General features: G+C 34.9%; 1 protein-coding gene across 1 annotated transcript in view; it reads left to right on the top strand.

Annotated features, from left to right (window-relative positions):
• The window catches only part of PHF14 (PHD finger protein 14), a 168,581-nt gene that overhangs the window by 72,763 nt on the left and 77,700 nt on the right, over nucleotides 1–18,118 (top strand). Inside the window, exons 15-16 of the mRNA XM_052801334.1 lie at nucleotides 33–83; nucleotides 249–370. Of these exons, the coding sequence (XP_052657294.1) occupies nucleotides 33–83; nucleotides 249–370 (173 nt within the window). The remainder of the gene's footprint in view (nucleotides 1–32; nucleotides 84–248; nucleotides 371–18,118) is intronic.

Raw genomic sequence — 18,118 nt, 5'->3', positions numbered from 1 at the left:
TAATATTGAATTTTAAATATATTTTCTTCTAGAGAACTAGAGGACGAAAACGAAGCTTTGTGCCTGAAGAAGAAAAACCTGAGGTTGGATATATAGTGTTTTGTTTTTGTTTTTGGTTTTTTTTTAACAGTTTCACAAAAAAATTAAACTTTGGGCTGAAGTGTTACTTTCAGTGCTATAATTGAAAATATTTGCTTTCCTTTCCTCCTTTCCCCCCCATTCCTTTCTTTTGCTTTCTGCTGTGACAGGAGCGGATTCCCAGAGAAAGAAGACAACGACAGTCTGTTCTACAAAAGAAGCCCAAGTCAGAGGATTTAAGGACTGAATGTGCTACCTGCAAAGGGACTGGAGACAATGAAAATCTAGTCAGGTAGGTTTGATACTCTGACCTTATGAGGAATTAAAGTTTCATCTTCATCACTTTGTCATCATGATTATAACAAGGAAAATATGCTTTTTAAAAGAAAACAAACAAAAACTTATTTAGGGAAATATTACATCAGAAACATTGATTTACTTATTGACCTGCCAAACACATTTACACTGTGGATTAAGATGTAAATAACCAAGATAATCTGTTTTTCCAACACAAGAGAATTAATTTTCTCATGTCAGGGTGAATTGTCAATCAGTGTTTTAGAGCAGGTCAGAAAGATAAACAAACCAGCAATTTAATGATATTAAAGCTAGAGGAGCATCCTAAAAGTAATTAAATTAGCATCATTAACTATTTTATGAGCTGAAATGTGGATTATGAGGAATTTATGTTTTTAAAACTGTATTAATGCTACCTCCATTAATGCAGATCATGAAAGGGTTTGATAATCATGTTTTTATCTGAAACAGAAGTGGGAAAAAAAATTCTGTTGAATGGTTTTTTAGTAGGTGCAGAAATCTAATTAAAGTGTAGAATAGCTGCCATTGAATAGCTACCGTTGACCACAACTTCTGATGATTTTGACTTTATAGCTGGCATTGTGGCCTCGTTGCGAAGCTGTAGAAACTGCTCACAATTCTTGAAAGAATAATAATGGAGCTTAGCAACCAGAAAGTGGATTTTAATTGAATCTACTGAGCTTTCATTAAAATGATCTTATATGTTCAGATAAAAAATAGTGTTGTATTTAGGTTCTGTATGCTTCAACTAGATTTTTCTGGACAAGATCTCCTCTTTAGCTCAGATATAATTGTTTTTAGTTGGAAGGATTATTCCAAAATGCATCTTTTAATTTATTTCAAAGAATCAGAGTTATGAGAAAAGTCAGAATCAATGATATATGCAAGCAATACATAGCTTTAGAATCAGGATGTGTCCCAGGTACAGATGTATCGGAATAGCTGATTTTAGTATCAATTACAGCATACGATTTATTGTAGAAGTTGATAAAATTTCAAGGGTTGTGTGCCAGGTTATATTTTTGTCTCCAAATTGGAGGCAGGGTGCCTGTACGAGCTCATCAGTAACTGTGTGACTCTCATACATAGACAAGCTGCTACTGCTAGGTACTCGTAGATCCTGCTCAGTACCAGACTGTGAAAGAGAGGCAGGATGTTACAGTGATTGCTCATACAGTTAGATGAGAACTAATGGCAACAGTTTTTAACTGCCCATGACAAGATAAAGGGCTTTCTTCAGCCCTACTGTTTGCAAGAAATAAAAGATACAGGAAGACCATTTTGTTGTGGGAAGGAATCCTGGGAGCAACATGTACTGTACTTTACTGCGCAAAAGGCAATGAATTAGTTTTCTTCTTCAGGCTTTTTCTAGAAGTGTTAAATATGTTGAGGACATAAAGGATAAGATGAGAAAATGCCATGAAGAACTGTATATTTAAGTTGCAGTTAAAAAATATGGTAGAAAATTAGTGGTATGTCTTGTTTACTACATGAAAAGATTTTAGTAGTAATTGATATGGGCCAAAAATAAGCATACTACATGCCAAAACCCAACAAATTCTCTCATAAAAAATCCTCATAGTTAGGCGTGGAAACAGAAGAGTAGTCCTGCATGGGAGGAGAGAAGGAGATTCTTATGTTCTAATTCTTTGTTCATAATTTTCTGAAAAATATTTTCTTAAATCTTCTGTTTTATTTTCTGTATTAGTTTTTAAAAGACACTATGAATTTAGAACTTGATTTTCTTCAGATAATTCCTATAAATAGCTGCAATTGCATCCAAGTTAGGTGACCACTGCTTCTAAAGTGCTGTGGAGGCTTATTTTTGATGATTACTAAATGGTGGTAAAGTATTTAGTAAATTTGAATTTTTTTAGTATTATTTTTTGGTTTTTAAAGCTGTATTTCTTTTGATGAGAGAAAATTCAGGGACTGTAATAAGATGCTAGCTGCCAGATAGGTTTTCTGCTATGCAGCCAAAGCTGTGTAGGGGTGTGATCCACAGAGCGTTGCAATGTCAAAGAAAGTTTTCAGAATCCTTTTTGCTCTTACACTGTCACAAATTTAAGAGAAGCAACCTTCTGCCTGCACTGCTTCTTTCTCCTGCCTCTGCTGTCATGCAGGACTCCTTTGTGGTAGTAGAAATAGAGTGTTATTTTAAATGCAAGCTGGTAGAGCTCCTTGTAAGCCACAAGTGTTTAGGAGGGAAAACAAAGTATTTTTTCGATACCCATTTTGTTTGGCACTGTCTGTTATTAAAGCCAAAACTTTCTCAGAAAACTAGTGATCTTTGTCATCATCTTTGCTCTTCACTCAACAAATGTTTTGTAATTTCAGTATAGTGCTATGCACTAGAACTGAAAGTTTAGGTTTTGTGGTTTTGTCCACAAAAAAGATCAGTCTTGTGATCCTTTTGTGATATACTTTTTTTTTTTTAATAATTTACAGGGAATTTATTTTATAAATTCTTTTAAATACATCTGTGTAAGTTTTATTGAACTAAATAATTCTGCAAGTTTTACCTTTTACAAGATCAGTGAGTGGTACAGTCAAGATTTACAAATTAGTCAAACAGTGAAAAGTTAATTGAAAACATTTACTCAAATGAGGCATGTACTCAAATGACAGTAAGGAAGCTATATCTGTAATTAGAGAAAAGTGTGGATTTTTAATATCTTTTCACTCAAATGAAGTGTACTTGAGTTTTTAGAGGAACAGTAGTAAAATATGGAGGGTTTTTAATATTTTATATTTGACACAGATAGGTTTGATGTAAGGCGTGGAGACACAGCACTTTTTAAAAGAGCTCAGTGAAAGGAGTTATAGTGTGTGCTTGAAACTAAAGTATTGTGAAACCAGAGGGTGCCTATAACAATATACTTCTCAATCTCAAGCAATAATCAAATATTGAAAATATTTGATTGAAACTGAAGACAGTTTGAAATACAGCAGTTTCTAAAGAGTGATGTGAAAGATAAATTTTCTAACAAACTCAGAAAGTATTTTTAAAGGATATGTTTGTTTTTAGAGGTGACCTCTACTGTTTGGTTTAGAAAACATTTATGTAATGATGCTTTTCCTTTCTTTCATTTTGTGAATCTTTTAAAGTTATATATAGTTTAGACATTTAATAGGTTTCCTGAGTACTTTATTACAATAGTCTTGCATGAATCGCTCAGAATGATAGATCTTGCAAAGGAATGATTCATAAGTATCTCCTTTTTTTTTTTGTGAGGCCATAACTCAGTATTGCAAATCTTTAAAAATAGCTCCCTAATATATCCCTTTACATCTTATCCGTCTTTCTGCTAAATATGGTTAAGGAAGTGTATTTCAGGTGGCTCAATATGTAATAGGTAAAGCTTGCCTTCCATCTTACACCACACTCCAGAGTAAGGAAGACGTTGTACCACTGTACACAAAAAGTGCTTCTAGCACTGTCTGTTCTGTTTTGGTAAAAGAAAAAATGAAGATGAATTGTGTATTTTTATTTTAATATGTAGAACAGTTTCTTAGAGAAGAATCCACGGGCTTATCTAGTTTAAAATCTTCCAAGGGAAGACTTCTAAATGACTTTACTTCTAAAGAAGTGACCTATTTTCAAAAAATTATCCAGCTCTCAACTGTTGCTATTAAAAATGTAATATTATAGCTTCAGTTGTTGATTTTAAAACGTGTTTGGGTAATATTATCTAATTGCATTAGATAAAATTGATATCTCAATGCTAGATTTGAGAAAAGCAGAGTAAAATTAAAATATCATTTATGTATGGGGCAAAATCATATTTGACCAGGTTAAAGAAATTGCTGAAAAAGCATTATATTTCTTCATCCCACAATTTTGAGCAAGCATGTAGTAATACATACTTTTATCGTTTTGTGTATTGGATTTTTATGCTTCATTGTCGTTAAGTAAGAATTTACCATTTTGCTTTATTTACAGCAACTGAGGCAAAATTATTATTTCAGCATTACAGAAAGGGTAAAATAGACTAAGCTTATGTATATGAAAAAATACAGAATAGAATTTTTGAAAACGTAGATTTGAGTGCTGGTTATAAAGTAATCAAAACCATATGATCAAAATCAAAAACCATAAAGCTGCAAAGCATTATTAAGCATGTATATAGTACTTATTTTTAATGCAAATGTTTACTAGGAAATAAGCTAAATGTGAAAGTATTTATTTTTCCCAGTATACCAAGTCTCACGTTTCAGGCAAGTGTAATGTTCTGCACGTGCAGTCACTGTATCAAGGCAGGCCTGAAAGGGGAAGGTGAGTAGTAGGAAGGGAGAAAGATAAAAACATAGGCAGTGTCATATTTACTAAAGAAAAAAACTCTTGAGTAAAATTGACTGTAAGGTTTGGCATAGCTTCGAGTCATCAAATTATACTATAACTGAAAATCTTTAAAATGTATGCAACTTTTGTAATTCTGGTGCTACAAATGCATTTATCAAATTTAGGATAATAATTTATACTGTATAAAGAATTGATTCCTTAGCTGCACAGTGTGATTTATTTTAATTCTGGTTTTGACAGAAAGTGTGGTCTAGACAGGCTCTGCTGAATCCCCTGGAAAATTTTTCTCCGAAACTGTTACTCACCATATTTCCTTAATTGCATTTGTCTTTTTTAGGTTCATCTTTGTGTTTTTATTTCTTACATTTCCATGCAGAAGGGCATGCCAGCCATCAAGTTAAGGATTTCTTCCTTATCTGTTAGCTGCTAGTTTTGATGCTCCGCATGAGCTGAAGCTTATTCCAGAACAAACACATTATTGATTAATTACTCTAAATGCACTGCAACAAAATTAACAATCCATCATGGTAATTGAAAGCCTATGATTTACAGTAGTTTGAGAAGTTTAAGGCTGCTAATGCAGAGATTAATCACAAGGGAAATGTTAGTCAATTCAGCCACAATTTGCAACAATCTTATGTTTTACAGAGGATTACAAATGCATTATTTTATTGGAATGAACTACTTGAATGAAAGGAAACTTAACATTCAGTTGTGTAGTTTATTTCTGCTGTATAATTTACAGGGATTAATTCTGTGTATTAACTTTTCTAATTGCTTAAGTTACCAGTTAGATCATTTTTTCTGTCATTTACCTCATCTTATTGCCTTCTAAAAGTTGTTTCTTTTTATACTACATAGCAGGATAATACATATTATGACAAATGCACATTTTTGTTCATAGAGGACTTTATTCAAACTGAATTGCCTATGCTGCATTGCCTTTTACTGTAAAATACCACAGATTTTTAATTTTTAGTAAATTCATGTGCTACGGCAGTCAAAAAAAAGCTATAGGCATTATGAAGCTCTCTTTTGAAGTACCCAAAAGTCAGGCATAGGTCTGGTACTAAGAGTCATACTGCTGTCATTCAGGGCTTCTCTAGAAGCAGAGTGCTAGGCACATTTGCATTTGGGCTACCCAGCTACTTAAAGCTGCATGCACCTGGAACATTTGAAGTTGTACTGCAAAAAGTCCATGGCAGACTCTTGAATTTTCTGTTAATTAGGAACCAGTCTATTTACCTGGTACCTAAAGGATTTCTTTAGTACATTTGTTTGTTATTTTCCTGAACTGAGACAGCAGAATCTGAATTGAAGCCCACATTATTTTTTTTCCCCTGATTGTTTTGCTGGTTAATTCTTATGGAAATTTAAGCTATCTAAAGAATAGAAGCTCAGGTCTTTGGATACTGATTTTGTGGTCCATCTCTGGTTTGATTCTTGATACTGTGTGATCTTGAAGGAACTATCTTAGAGGTAGTCTGTGTAGGAGTGACCCAAAACTGAAATTTTGGAGCTATTGCCATGATTAAAAGACTTGTTTCCATTCGATTCTGCATTATCAGAATTGGGAAAGCCAGGTTGGGAAATACACACAGGACCATCCAATGTTATTTTTGTGTAAAGCTTAGCATTGAGCCTTCATTTTGAAAAAGAGAGCAAAACTGCATGAAAAGTTATTCTGCCTACCTGTGCTTTCTGATCAAAGTGCAGACACAGCAAAGGATGATCCCCCCCCCCCCCCCCCCCGAAAAAGGTAGGACTTCTGTGAAATTTTTTTCTTTTTTTTGGTATTTAGTGGCATTTCCTGTTAAAACATAGTGAAGAAGTGTAATTTTTTAAAGTATGTAGAATAGAGGAAAAAATGCATGTTTGTCTCTCTTCAGTGTTATGAAAGTTCTAAAACCCTGTTGGAGTATTATTGTGATATGTGGCAAGATTTATTAGTGTTCCTCTTACCAGGTATGTGGTGTGTACAACCCCCAAATGTTTTTCTTTACATTATTTCTTGGACTGTTTAATGATCTGTCAGTCAAACCTCCTTGAAGTTCAACATTGATCTTTTTACGGTTGCAAACCAATGACACCCAAGCTCTTGTATACTGGGCTTTAATCTGTAGAATATTTGTGAATAGTAGAAGTTTATGAACTCTTCAGGTACAAGTTTGGTTCAGGTGTTTAACTGTTAGATGTTCTTAGTATTGATATTTAAACTCTGCTGATCTGAAAAGCTTGTGTACCAGTGTCAAACTTTAGATGTATGTAACGATACAACCACTTGTAAATAAGAGTTTCAAGCAATTCTTTCTGCAGGGTTACTGTGTTTTCTACTAACAATTAGTATTTTACCTTTTTTTTTTATCAGTGAATTTTTAAAAATGTAGTTATCCTTTTCTCTCCTTCATTACAGCTGCTTGATCAGGTCTGTGCTGCAATCGTGGATTTGTACATTACAGCTTGAAACTATATTTGGCAGTTGTCATCTGTTCCCAGAACAGCTATGTATTTCAGGATTTATATATTATTTTTCTGGTTGCCTTAGGAAGTACATGCATCAGAAACCTTTGCACCTTTTTGTCTCCTGTAACTCCTACAATTCAGAAGAATTTATAAAATAAAAAAATATAATGCTGAGGATGTCCTAATTAGCTTTGCTATAAGTAATGAGTGAGTTCTTTAGATAAAGCAGTCATTGAGTGAGGTGCCTCTTCAGAAGATTAAAATTACTTTAATGAAACAATATGCAGAGAATATGAAATCACGTTACCTGTGATGGAAGAGGGGAGGCTGATGACATATCAAATTATTTCCCAGTCTGGTTACCAGTAATAGGTTATGGCTGCAAAAATATCTATCTTGATGGAGTCAGTATCTTCTTATTTTTGTGGGCATTCTTAAGAATTTTTTCTTAGAGCATCAAAATTGCATCAAATGATTCAATTCAGTTGGTGTACTCCGTCATTCTGGCCAAACTGCTTCAGTCACTTTCAGTGCAGCAAGGTTATCACATCAGAGCATTTCATAGTATAAGATGCTCAGAAAACAAATGTCACGTTCTTTATCAGTTGAGTTGTTTTGCATCGTTAAGCTGAGCCATGGCTACAGAAGCCATGAAACTGAAATTTATGCTTACGAAATTTATAACCTGAGAATGTTAGTATTCAGGTATTAAAATAAAGTGGTAGAAGACCACAGCAGGAGACAATAACCATTTAAATGCTGTGTTGCAGCATCAGTTTTGACTTTTCTCAATTAGTGTCAAGTGAGCATCTGTGCAGTTTTCTGAATTAAATGTCTGTCCACAGAACTGTAATGTAAATTATGGACTATTTGAGTAAGAAATCCCAATATGCAAAATAGTGATTCTTTACTGTTACACACATATTTTTTTCTCACTTTTGTTACTGCTGCCCAATACTTTTACAAGTCTTTGATCTGTAGTTAGTCTGTGTGGGGTTTTTATAGTAGTACGCCTGAGGTTTCGGTGCAAAATTTCATCTACACAATTCAAAACGGAATTTATCTTGTAGTAATGTGAGAGTATGTTTTACATTGCAAAGAAGCCCATACTTAAAAAGCAGTTAGAGGTACAGGGAGCTTAAGGATTTTGAGTCGCTTTTCTCAGCATTGACCAGTGCTATTTTTCACATGATTAAAATGGCATATAGCACAAGTTTTCATTAATAAATCAATGGAGCAAAGTTACATGCAGTTAGTTGCTAATTTGGGTCTAAACCAAGAATTTTACATATGGTATTATTACCTGAGAGGCTGTAGATAATCTGTGTGTATAGGGAATATTATTGTTCTTTTTAGCTTAATAGTTCTATAGCCTAATATATTTCGGAGCTACTCACTGGAGAACATACTTTTAAAAACAGAAACAATGAAAAATGAAAAAAAAGCTCTTGTCAAAATACCTCTTTGGCATTATGTTATATTTGATAAAGATTGCTTTTTTTTGCAGCCTATGTTACAGGAGAAATTCAGTTTTATTATTGAACTTTATTTTGAGGTAGCTGAAATAATTTGCATTTAATAACATCTAAATAGATAATTTGAGAATGGTGAAAGTTAATATTAATCTTTTTATAGAATGCCTTTGGGTTTTGGGGAAAGGAATCGAGTTGTATGTTTTATTTGTTGTTCCTGTACTTCAGCATAATTTTGACGTCCACTAGATTTTTCATTTTGTCTACTCTCACTTGTCTTACTTCGGTTCCCTATTGGTGTGGCCATTGAAATCACAGATTGAATAATCTAGACTAAAGTAATTTTTTTCTGTAAGCAAATCTTAGGATTTAGGATAACTAGAATTACATGTTTTTCATTTATTTTTCTGCCTTATTGATTTTGTTATTTTCTTTTACATGATTTTAAAATTTTTGTTTGTTTTTATTTTACTTTTGTTTATTTTTGTTTTTAAATGTTCATCATCAGTACCATATCCAAGGCTAGATTCAGATTTTGCTTTGCCTTACAATTAAAAAAACTGGATTCTCCTTTACAACAGTTGAGATTGTTATTATTACTTATACTTTGTGTAATTCCTTTACATTCTCATATCAATGAAATCCAATTTTTTGTATCTGATTTGCTTCAGGGCATTTAAAATGCCAAAGACAAAATTCCGTATTAAGGCAGGAATTCAGTATCACTGAATGTTTCAGGTAGCACTTCATTACCTTATAACAACCTCATTCTTCAGATTTTTTTTCTAAACATTTACCCTTGAATGGATTTTTTAATACTTGCTCTTTGCTTTAAAGTGTTGTCTTTTTTTTAAATCCTGTCATTTGAACAAATGGTCTTTGGATATTGTTGTCTTGTGGACATGAGAAACACATAATTTAAGAATTTTGCCATGCTCTCTTGAATAAGGTTACAGCTAAATTTTTAAGCCTATCTCTGACTTCATCTTGAGGAAGGCCTAGTAACTTCACATAGTTTTGAGAAGACAGGCTGTGGAGAGGATGTCCAAGAAGAAAAAATGCTTATGTTTTTCAAGAATATCTAAAAGCTTTTAGCAGAGACTAATATGGGTCTGTTCCGTTTTTCATATCACTGGTTGTAACAAAGCAGAGGTCAAGCATAAATTAATTTGCAGTTCTTTGATTAACTGGCTTAACTGATTCCCCCCCATCCCAAATTGTCAGTTAAGCTAAGTATAGTAATGCTATTGTATTGCATGTGTACTTACTGTTGAGGAACAGGAACAATAAATACCTGTAATTCTGACTTTGAGATCTGATGTGATGTCATATTAGGGAAATATGCAGTAAAGTATAAGCTGACATTGGAATATGGTGTGGTAACTGACTTTTACCATTGCACATAAACAGAGTAATTATTCTAAATCATAGCATCACTTTCAGCTGGATAACCACTAAAATCACTGCACTGTGGTTTCCTGAAAATGCCACAATCCTTCAACTGCCAAATTAAGCCCAGGGAGAACAACCATCAGTAGTGCCTGCACAGTTATGTAGAGGGATGAGCCCTGAACCAAGTGAAAAGATGTTCTGGAAGAACAGTAACCTTTCCCATGATGTGCACATTTTCCATTACATTTCTGACACAAAATGCTGTGAAATGATTTAATGGTGACATTTTGTTTTGCTGACTTTCCCTTTTCTTATTAAAAGGAAACAAAAGTTAGGTTAGGAAAGTAGAGGAAAGGTGGCCAAGCATTTGAATTCTAATACAGTAGTCTCTATTCTCTTTTAAAGTCAATACCAAAGCCATTCTAGATACACATTGTTTCTGACACTGGATTTTACTGGTTTGGGGGGAAGGGAAATGTACATATCTCCAGCATCAATGTTGAACACCTTATTCTGTAAGGTTAATTTATGTTGTTGCTTTGCAGTAATTGCATATGAAGTATGATAATTCAGTAAAGCATCCTTTCTAATTAGCAATCACAGAGACCTTACACATCAGCTATACAGCACAGCACACGCAGTACACTTATTTCTGCTTGTCATTTTTGATGTATATTACTAGAAACAATTGTAGAAGGGAGCATAGCATGAGCAGACACAGTACACTGAAAGGTCAGCACTTGTCACTTGGGAAAGGATAAATTTTTATGGAGTGAGAAGACAGAAAGCTGCTACCCATTGATGTTGTACAGGAGCTTGTCTGCATCTGAAGTAATACATGTAAGAATGCTTGGACAGAAAAATTACTTGTCTAAAAGTGTGGTTCGTGCATCCTTTGGCAGCTTTCGATTTCCTGTTTCAGAACTGATGGAAAGCCTTGCTTGTTTCTCGCACAGTATACAATTTTATCTTTGAAAAACACAGTGTTTGCTTTTGTTTTCTTAAGGATGTCTGAAGTTTTCTTGGCACCTCATTTATTTTATCCTTTTCCCATCCAGTTTTAATGTTTTGGATGATGGTTGCTGTCAGTATAAGTCATTCTGTTTCCCTGAGGGGGCATCTAAATATGAATAAAATATTTTAGTTTGGTGTCACTGGAATTAAACATAGAGTTTCAGTTGTACAGTAACTTACTTGAGAGAAAACATATATATGTTGGAACATGTTTGCTGTCACATTATTTATTGGTTGGCCAGGAAGGCATGCTGGCTTTGACAGATTCAAAATAATCTTGAGTGCTGGGCAGAGAACTTCAGTTTGTTCAATTGAAATCTAAAGCCAAAATCACATATGTAATTTAAATACTTGTAGCTAAAACTGAACACAGACAACTAACTCCCTACTTTTCCTGAAAGCTAATGTGTACAATTGGATTTAAGGGTAGGATGTGTCTTAGGAAAACCGTGTGGCATCTGATAGCATCTTCAGGACTTTATGAAAGCTTCAGCCTCCCACATATGCTAAAACAGTTTTGATGACTTGTTCGTGTTTTTGAGAGGAAGCTGAAATGGTAGTGATAGCCAAAGGTGTATACGGTACTGATACTTGTTCATTGCTCAGTTTTAGCTTGAGAAGATAGAAGTAAATGCAAGTATAATTCAGTGATAGTAGTGCGCTGATAGCAAACTTAGTAAATTCTAAAAAATAATGTTCTAATAAAGGCTAAAATAATTGTAAAAATCCTAATGGCAGTAATCTAAACGATACAATTTGTTGACATTTATTTGACCATAATATGTAAACAATAATTTCAGAGCTGTTTCTTACAAAAGGCTATTAAAAATGAAATAGATGTGATGAAATTGTTTTGGCAGCCTTTAGCTGTTTGCTAACAATTTAATACAGCAATAAAAGCTAGCAATAGCAGCACCAAAATTGCATAGCAGAAAGTTGATTATAATTTGGTAAGAAAATATTGTATGAATAAAAGTGCACACTTCAGTGTAAACTGCAGCCAAGGTTTATCCTTGGGTTTAAAAATCTCATAAATTTGAAGAGCTTTCTAAAGTGTTCTTGTTATTAAAAGTCAGAGACAAATTATGCCTGGTGCTGATGTTGCTACCTAGGGAAATAGAGGAGAGAAGTTAAATCTTCTATTCTCTAAGTATGCTTGTATTAAGCCTTCCCAGGCCTCAAAATGGAAGTCTCTTTGGACCCTGTGATATGGACTGCTTATTTAAGTATTCCCATCTCCGCTCAGTGATCCAGGCAAATAAAACATAAAAGAGAATGGATGAGACTGCTGCCTGCATTTTTGCATCTAACAGAGAGCATGCTGATTAGCGTAACCAAGTGGGAGCACAGACTTGTGGTTTATGCCTGGTGAAAGGCAATTACAATAAAAAAAAAATTAATCTTTAAACTCTGTCTTTATGAAATTGCAAAGTCTGTTGAAATTTTGAATTTGACTGTCATTTCCTTTGTAGGGTCATTTTTGAGGTAATGGAGTCTATGCATTTCTGAATTGGCTGTCCTTTAACTTGTGTATAGAAACTCATGACTACATGAGGAGGTGTGTGGAAGAATTTTCTGGAAGTGAAGTGTGCTGTATTATAAATGCTTATTGAACTAGACATTAAGTAGGTGCAATAGAATACATAGCTGGTTTAATCAGCAAGAATCTGTGCAAGTCCAGAGCAATTTTTATTTGAGAACATCAACTGTTTTTGAGACATACAGGATATTTAAATTGCATTTCTATTTAAATTAATTATGTTTTTTAAAGTATTTTGAGAAAAAGGTGAAAATACGGAAATGCTGCTGAAGAGGGAGCTTCTGGGAAAGTGAGAAAAGAAAATGAGACAAAAGAGGGGGTGATAGGCAGAGAAGTGTAAACGAGTAATGAACAGAGGAGAAATCAGCTTTCAAATTCTGTAAATCTCAAAGTCGTGAACAAAGACCTGAAATTTCACATGGAGGCTAGAAGGAGTCCCGTCTAGAAACTGTTGGGGACATAAGTTCCTGACCGTGTACATTTTGCATTACCATTTGATGATGCAGAAATTGAGAAGAGGAAAGATTAAGTTATTTGAGGATGGTACAAAAAGTGACCAAAAAATCAGCACTGAAAAGGAATAGGTGAATTTGGAAGATGTTCAGAAAGAATAACAAATGGGATTCAGTAACAACATGAGAAATTGTGGCAGGGATAACCTAATTTATAAAGCTGTTTGCTTCAGTATTGAAGACCATTTTGTAATAAATGACAGGAAAAGAGAGCAACTTTTAGATTTTTTTTTCTGGATTGATGAAGACTATTTGTAACTGCCAATGTATGAGTCTATGGAGGAATGTTAAGAAAAGCACTTGAGGAAAAAGTACTTAAAATGTCCTTTTTTGAAATTGAATGTAATATCTGTTAAGATTTTAGGTTTGCATGAGTAAAATCAATAGTGCTACTTTTAGTAGTCCAATTGTGTGATGTGGATCAATCCAGTAATTTTTAATTGAAGTTTTTCTACATTTTGGAAAGATTGTGCAAGTACTGGTATGTAAAAAGTGGGAAAGCAGCAGCTTAATATCTTAAAATGCAGAGCAGACAAAAAGAAGAAAAAAAGTTTTACTTTGTAACCAGTCTTAGCAAAAATTGTTTAAATTTACATAAAAACAGCCTGTCGTCTGCTAGTACCTACTGACAGTTCTTTTAATAACACTTGCTGTGAAAAAGAGATAAGAAAACCAGCGGGCTTTTAAAACTCCAGTGGTAATCTTCGTTTTTCACATTAAAGAACAATAAGTAAACTGCAGGACTTTAATTTCCTTTAATTCTGAAAGGCTTGTCTAAACCATTTCTGCTTTTATTAAAAGCAGAATCACAGAATAGTTGAGATTGGAAGAGACCTCTAGAGCTGGTCTAGTCCCCAGCCCCCTTACTCAAAACAAGGTTAGATAGAGCATGTTACTCGGAGCAGTGTCTAGGTGGGTTTTGAGTACCTCCAAGGATGGAGTCTTTGAACCTCTCTGGGCAGCTTGTTCTGCCTCCTCACAATAAAAAAAATTTCTTATTAGGTTTAAAAAAAATTTATTTCAGTTTTTGCCACTTACCTGTTCTTGTCCTTTCACTGGACACCACTAAGAAGTCTGGCTCTGTTTTCTCCCCCTTTCAGGTATTTATACACACTGAGAAGATTCCCACTGAGCCTTCTCTTCTCCAGACTAAATAATCCCAGCCCTGTCAGCCTCTCCTTGTATGGGAGATACTCCAGACCCTTAGTCATCGTTATGGTCCCTTTGCTGGACCTGCTCCAGTAACTCCATTGTCTTTTTTGTACTGGGGAGCCCAGAATTGGACTCAGTGCTCCAGATGTGGTTTCACCAGTGCTGAGTGGAGGGAAAAAGCATTTTTATAGTCCATAAAAGTAAACCATTAAAAAAAAATAAAATTCTTCTGTTGTGTATAACAGGCAAAATTTGGTGTGTTATAAAAGAAACATCTTCCTGTATTCAATATAGTGAGTCATTAAGGACACTACTTAAGGATGAGAAAGTATTTCAGTTATTTAGCTTATTAAATCCATGTCTTGGGAAAATCATGTCGTAGTTGTAGTTGTAGTTTAAAAGGTTACTTCACTGAGCAACATACTGGAGAACTACCAGTGCTCATGCTTACAGTTTTCCATGGAAAGTTTTATCTCTTAGTGCAGGGTTCTACTATGTAAATTAAGGTAAGACATCCACAGTTCCAGCTCCTTCCTCTGCTCTCTTTGAAAAGTGCCTTTTCCAAATGCATTTCCAAATTCAGTGTATTAGAGTGTCATCCCTTCTAATGATAGCTTTCAGTGGGCACCTGTCAAATTGCATTAAAAGAGCTGTATCATCTAACCTAGCAGTGGACTGAGATATGAAAACTCCCAAAACTCAACTGTGAAGGTCTGTTTGCTAATTCCTTTCAACCCCAGAAAATAATAAATAACAACATCATAGCTAAAACTCCACACTTTTTCTTAGCTATGAAGAAGGAGTTAGAAGTGCTGGGAGAGAAGGTCTAGTGGTGTTATAGTAGAGGGATAATGTCCCTTTTCTGAGGGATGGAGAAAGTGAGGGCAGGAGGATTGTCACCCTGTAAGTTATCCTTTGCATACCCTCTGGTGGGTAGTGGGGGTACCCCACAAAGTGGGGTAGTGGGTGCACTTTTTACAAATGCTAAGAGTTAAGATCTCCCCTTTCATTCCAAACAAAAGTAGGAATACATGAGCTGGCTTTCAGTGGAGTGACAGAAGAGTACTAACGGTAAGGTTTTTTTCTGATACAGATCCTAGTTCCTTGAAGATTTGATCTGAACAGTTTGTGCGAGTTAGCCATTAATTTCTAAGCTATACCAAAACCATTGTGGCTTCTTTTTCACCTTGTAGGTAGTAGCTCATATGTGTGTATAGACTGTTGATAAGGATATCTGTAGGCACACGTGTGTGTCTATTTGGAGTGGTCAACCTAAGTGATAGCAAACAGTGTTAGGCATGTCCTGTGTTCCTGTTTGCTGTCATTTCCTCCAGATTCTTCTCTGAAAGAAAATGACACTTTAAAAAAAAAAAAAATCGTTAGCCTGTTCTAGCCCATTTGATTGCTGGGTGTTTATAACAGTGTATGTTTTGCATCTTGTGGGAAAGGAAACATGGATTAAGTTTACAGTATGTAACACTTGGTGCCTAAGTATTTTCCTTTTTCCAGTTGGTCCTGCTTACCATAGAAGATGTGTAAGAGTATATTTTTAAAAGACTGAGACTTTTATTTTGAAACTTCAGTTAATAGTGTATGTACTTAGTTCTACTTAAATATCTTACTTCTCATTCCAATTATGAAAATACCTTAATATTTCATTCAAAACTAGTTTCACTGTTCTGTGAGATGCTTCAGAAAAATTCCCATGCTCCCTTCATTTTTACGTTTAAATTTTATATTAAGCCATGTGTATGAGGTGATAATTAACTTTATTGGTAATGAAGATTGATAAAATTCTGAAATTAAGCAGCACAGTATTTTCAGTATAGATTAATCCATATTATAAATTTTTGAAGTACATTTTCTCTGACAAATATATGTAGAAATGTTTATGCGAAGCTGGTGGGCTTTATAAGTTAAAGTGATAAGGTTCAATATGTAACTCTTGTCACCTTAAGCAAAATTTATCAATAGACAATGAGCTTAATGCATATATTTAACTTGAAGAAAAGGAAGAACTGTGTTTCTGGTTAAATACTGCTGCAGTTGCCTTTTTCAGTAGCTTGAGTGTATTTAATGTTCTCTGCCAGCCCCAGAAATGGGAATGTTTTTAGAGTGTTATTTCTAATTTTGCTATTTTGTAAGACATACGTAACATTTTCATTGTTCAAACAGGCAAAAGAATTCCTTCTGTCTTGGGCAGTAGAGCTTTGGGAAGAATAGTGCTTCAGCTTCCGTTGGTCATTGTATTAGAGGCTTTCTGTGTCTCTGTTATTGTCAACAAGGGAAAAAGATTTTCTGGAAGTCATTGCTGAATGAGCTAAAAACTAATGTTTGATTAATTAACACCCCCCCCCCCCCCCCCCCGAAGAATTTTCTTATGGAAGTTTGGTTCTTCTTTTAGAATGTTAGTTTCAATTCATTTATTTCAAATTCATACTGTTATTTTTGTTTCTGAAATGGTGAAAGCTAACCACTCCATTTCATCAAGACTCATGAATGATGCATATTCTGTACAATGATTGTATTATGAAATGCTGACTTACAGGCAGTGAAAGGAGAAATGGTGAAATGATCAAACAAAATGTCCAGGACTGAAACTTAGCAAAGCTTACTCTCTGAATGTTTTTAACTGGCATTGGTATAGATGAAAGTTAGATGTGCTGGGCAGTGGTAATAATTCCAGTATCAGACCCCATTTTCAGTTTTTTATTACTTGTAAAACTTTAATCACTTGGACTCAAAATTCTCCATATCTCCTGCATATCTTTATTAGGCTGGGTGTTTTCAGGCAAAATTCTTGATCGGAGATTTGAGCAAGTGTATTGTCTTGCCCAGGTTCCCCCCCAACACATACACACATAGGCCTTTAAGAAGAAAAGTGAATTGAAGTCTTTGATCAGTAAATTGAATTTTGGCAAAGACCTCCCTTTCCTTCCCAAGGACAGAGAAGAAATATATCCATGTCAGTTCAATGAAATTTTGAAAATTGGAAGCCTTTTAGAATATTGGGGAAGGAATAGTTTCCTTGTAACTACCAGAGTTGTGGTACAGCAGTTTTTAGATCTTCTGTCATCTGTGCTTTGAGAGTGCTGTGGGCCAGCTGAGCATGCTTATCTCTGCAGTTGGAGCACTAAGTTGCTACAGGACTTGCAAAGAAAAGAAATGTGAATTGAGAACAAAGAGCTCAACGATGATGTCAGTGACTGGTAATTTGAAGTCTGATTCAGATGCGGAGTCAACAAGTGTTACACTAGATGAGAAAAATAAAATGGATGCAGTGAATGTGGGGAGGTGTGTAACTCCTTCTGGGTCAATCACAGAGATGTAAGCAGGATGTACATAACTCAAGAATACACAGCAGCTACATACTCACTTATGGTGAGGACTGTCATGTTGCTAGGCTAAGCTTTACTATGAGTTTCATGCCCAGTGCAGATGTCTGATGAATCTTTGCTAGTCGGGCAGTCATTGGTAAGGTGAAGGTGTTTCAGCCTCTGTTGTTCCTTAGACCAGGCTGGTCCTGATCTTGCTGAATTGCCATCTTCACTCTCCCCTCTATTCTCAGGGTTTTTAAAGTTCATGGTTTTTTATTTTGTTTTCTTGAGTCACTACTCTATACCATTTCAAATCAACAGATGCAATGAAATTTTTTTACTCATCTAGCAGAGTTTGGCTTTGCACTGTATTACAGGTTCACTTGTTTGCTCAGTAAAGTTAAGCCAGAGTCATGCACATGTGCTGTGTGAAACAGGGCCTTGGGTTACAGACAGACAAACCCTTGAGCTGTGGTTGTCTGGGCAAAAAGACTGGTACTCACAGCCAAGTATGGAGATCATGGTGGGATTGAGACTGGTGGGCTGGAGAAGGACCT

This window comes from Harpia harpyja, chromosome 1 (genome assembly GCF_026419915.1).
Source record: "Harpia harpyja isolate bHarHar1 chromosome 1, bHarHar1 primary haplotype, whole genome shotgun sequence".
NCBI classification, from domain to species: domain Eukaryota; kingdom Metazoa; phylum Chordata; class Aves; order Accipitriformes; family Accipitridae; genus Harpia; species Harpia harpyja.
The sequence above is the reverse complement of the archived record's forward strand: the minus strand, read 5'-3'. Positions and strand labels throughout refer to the sequence as shown.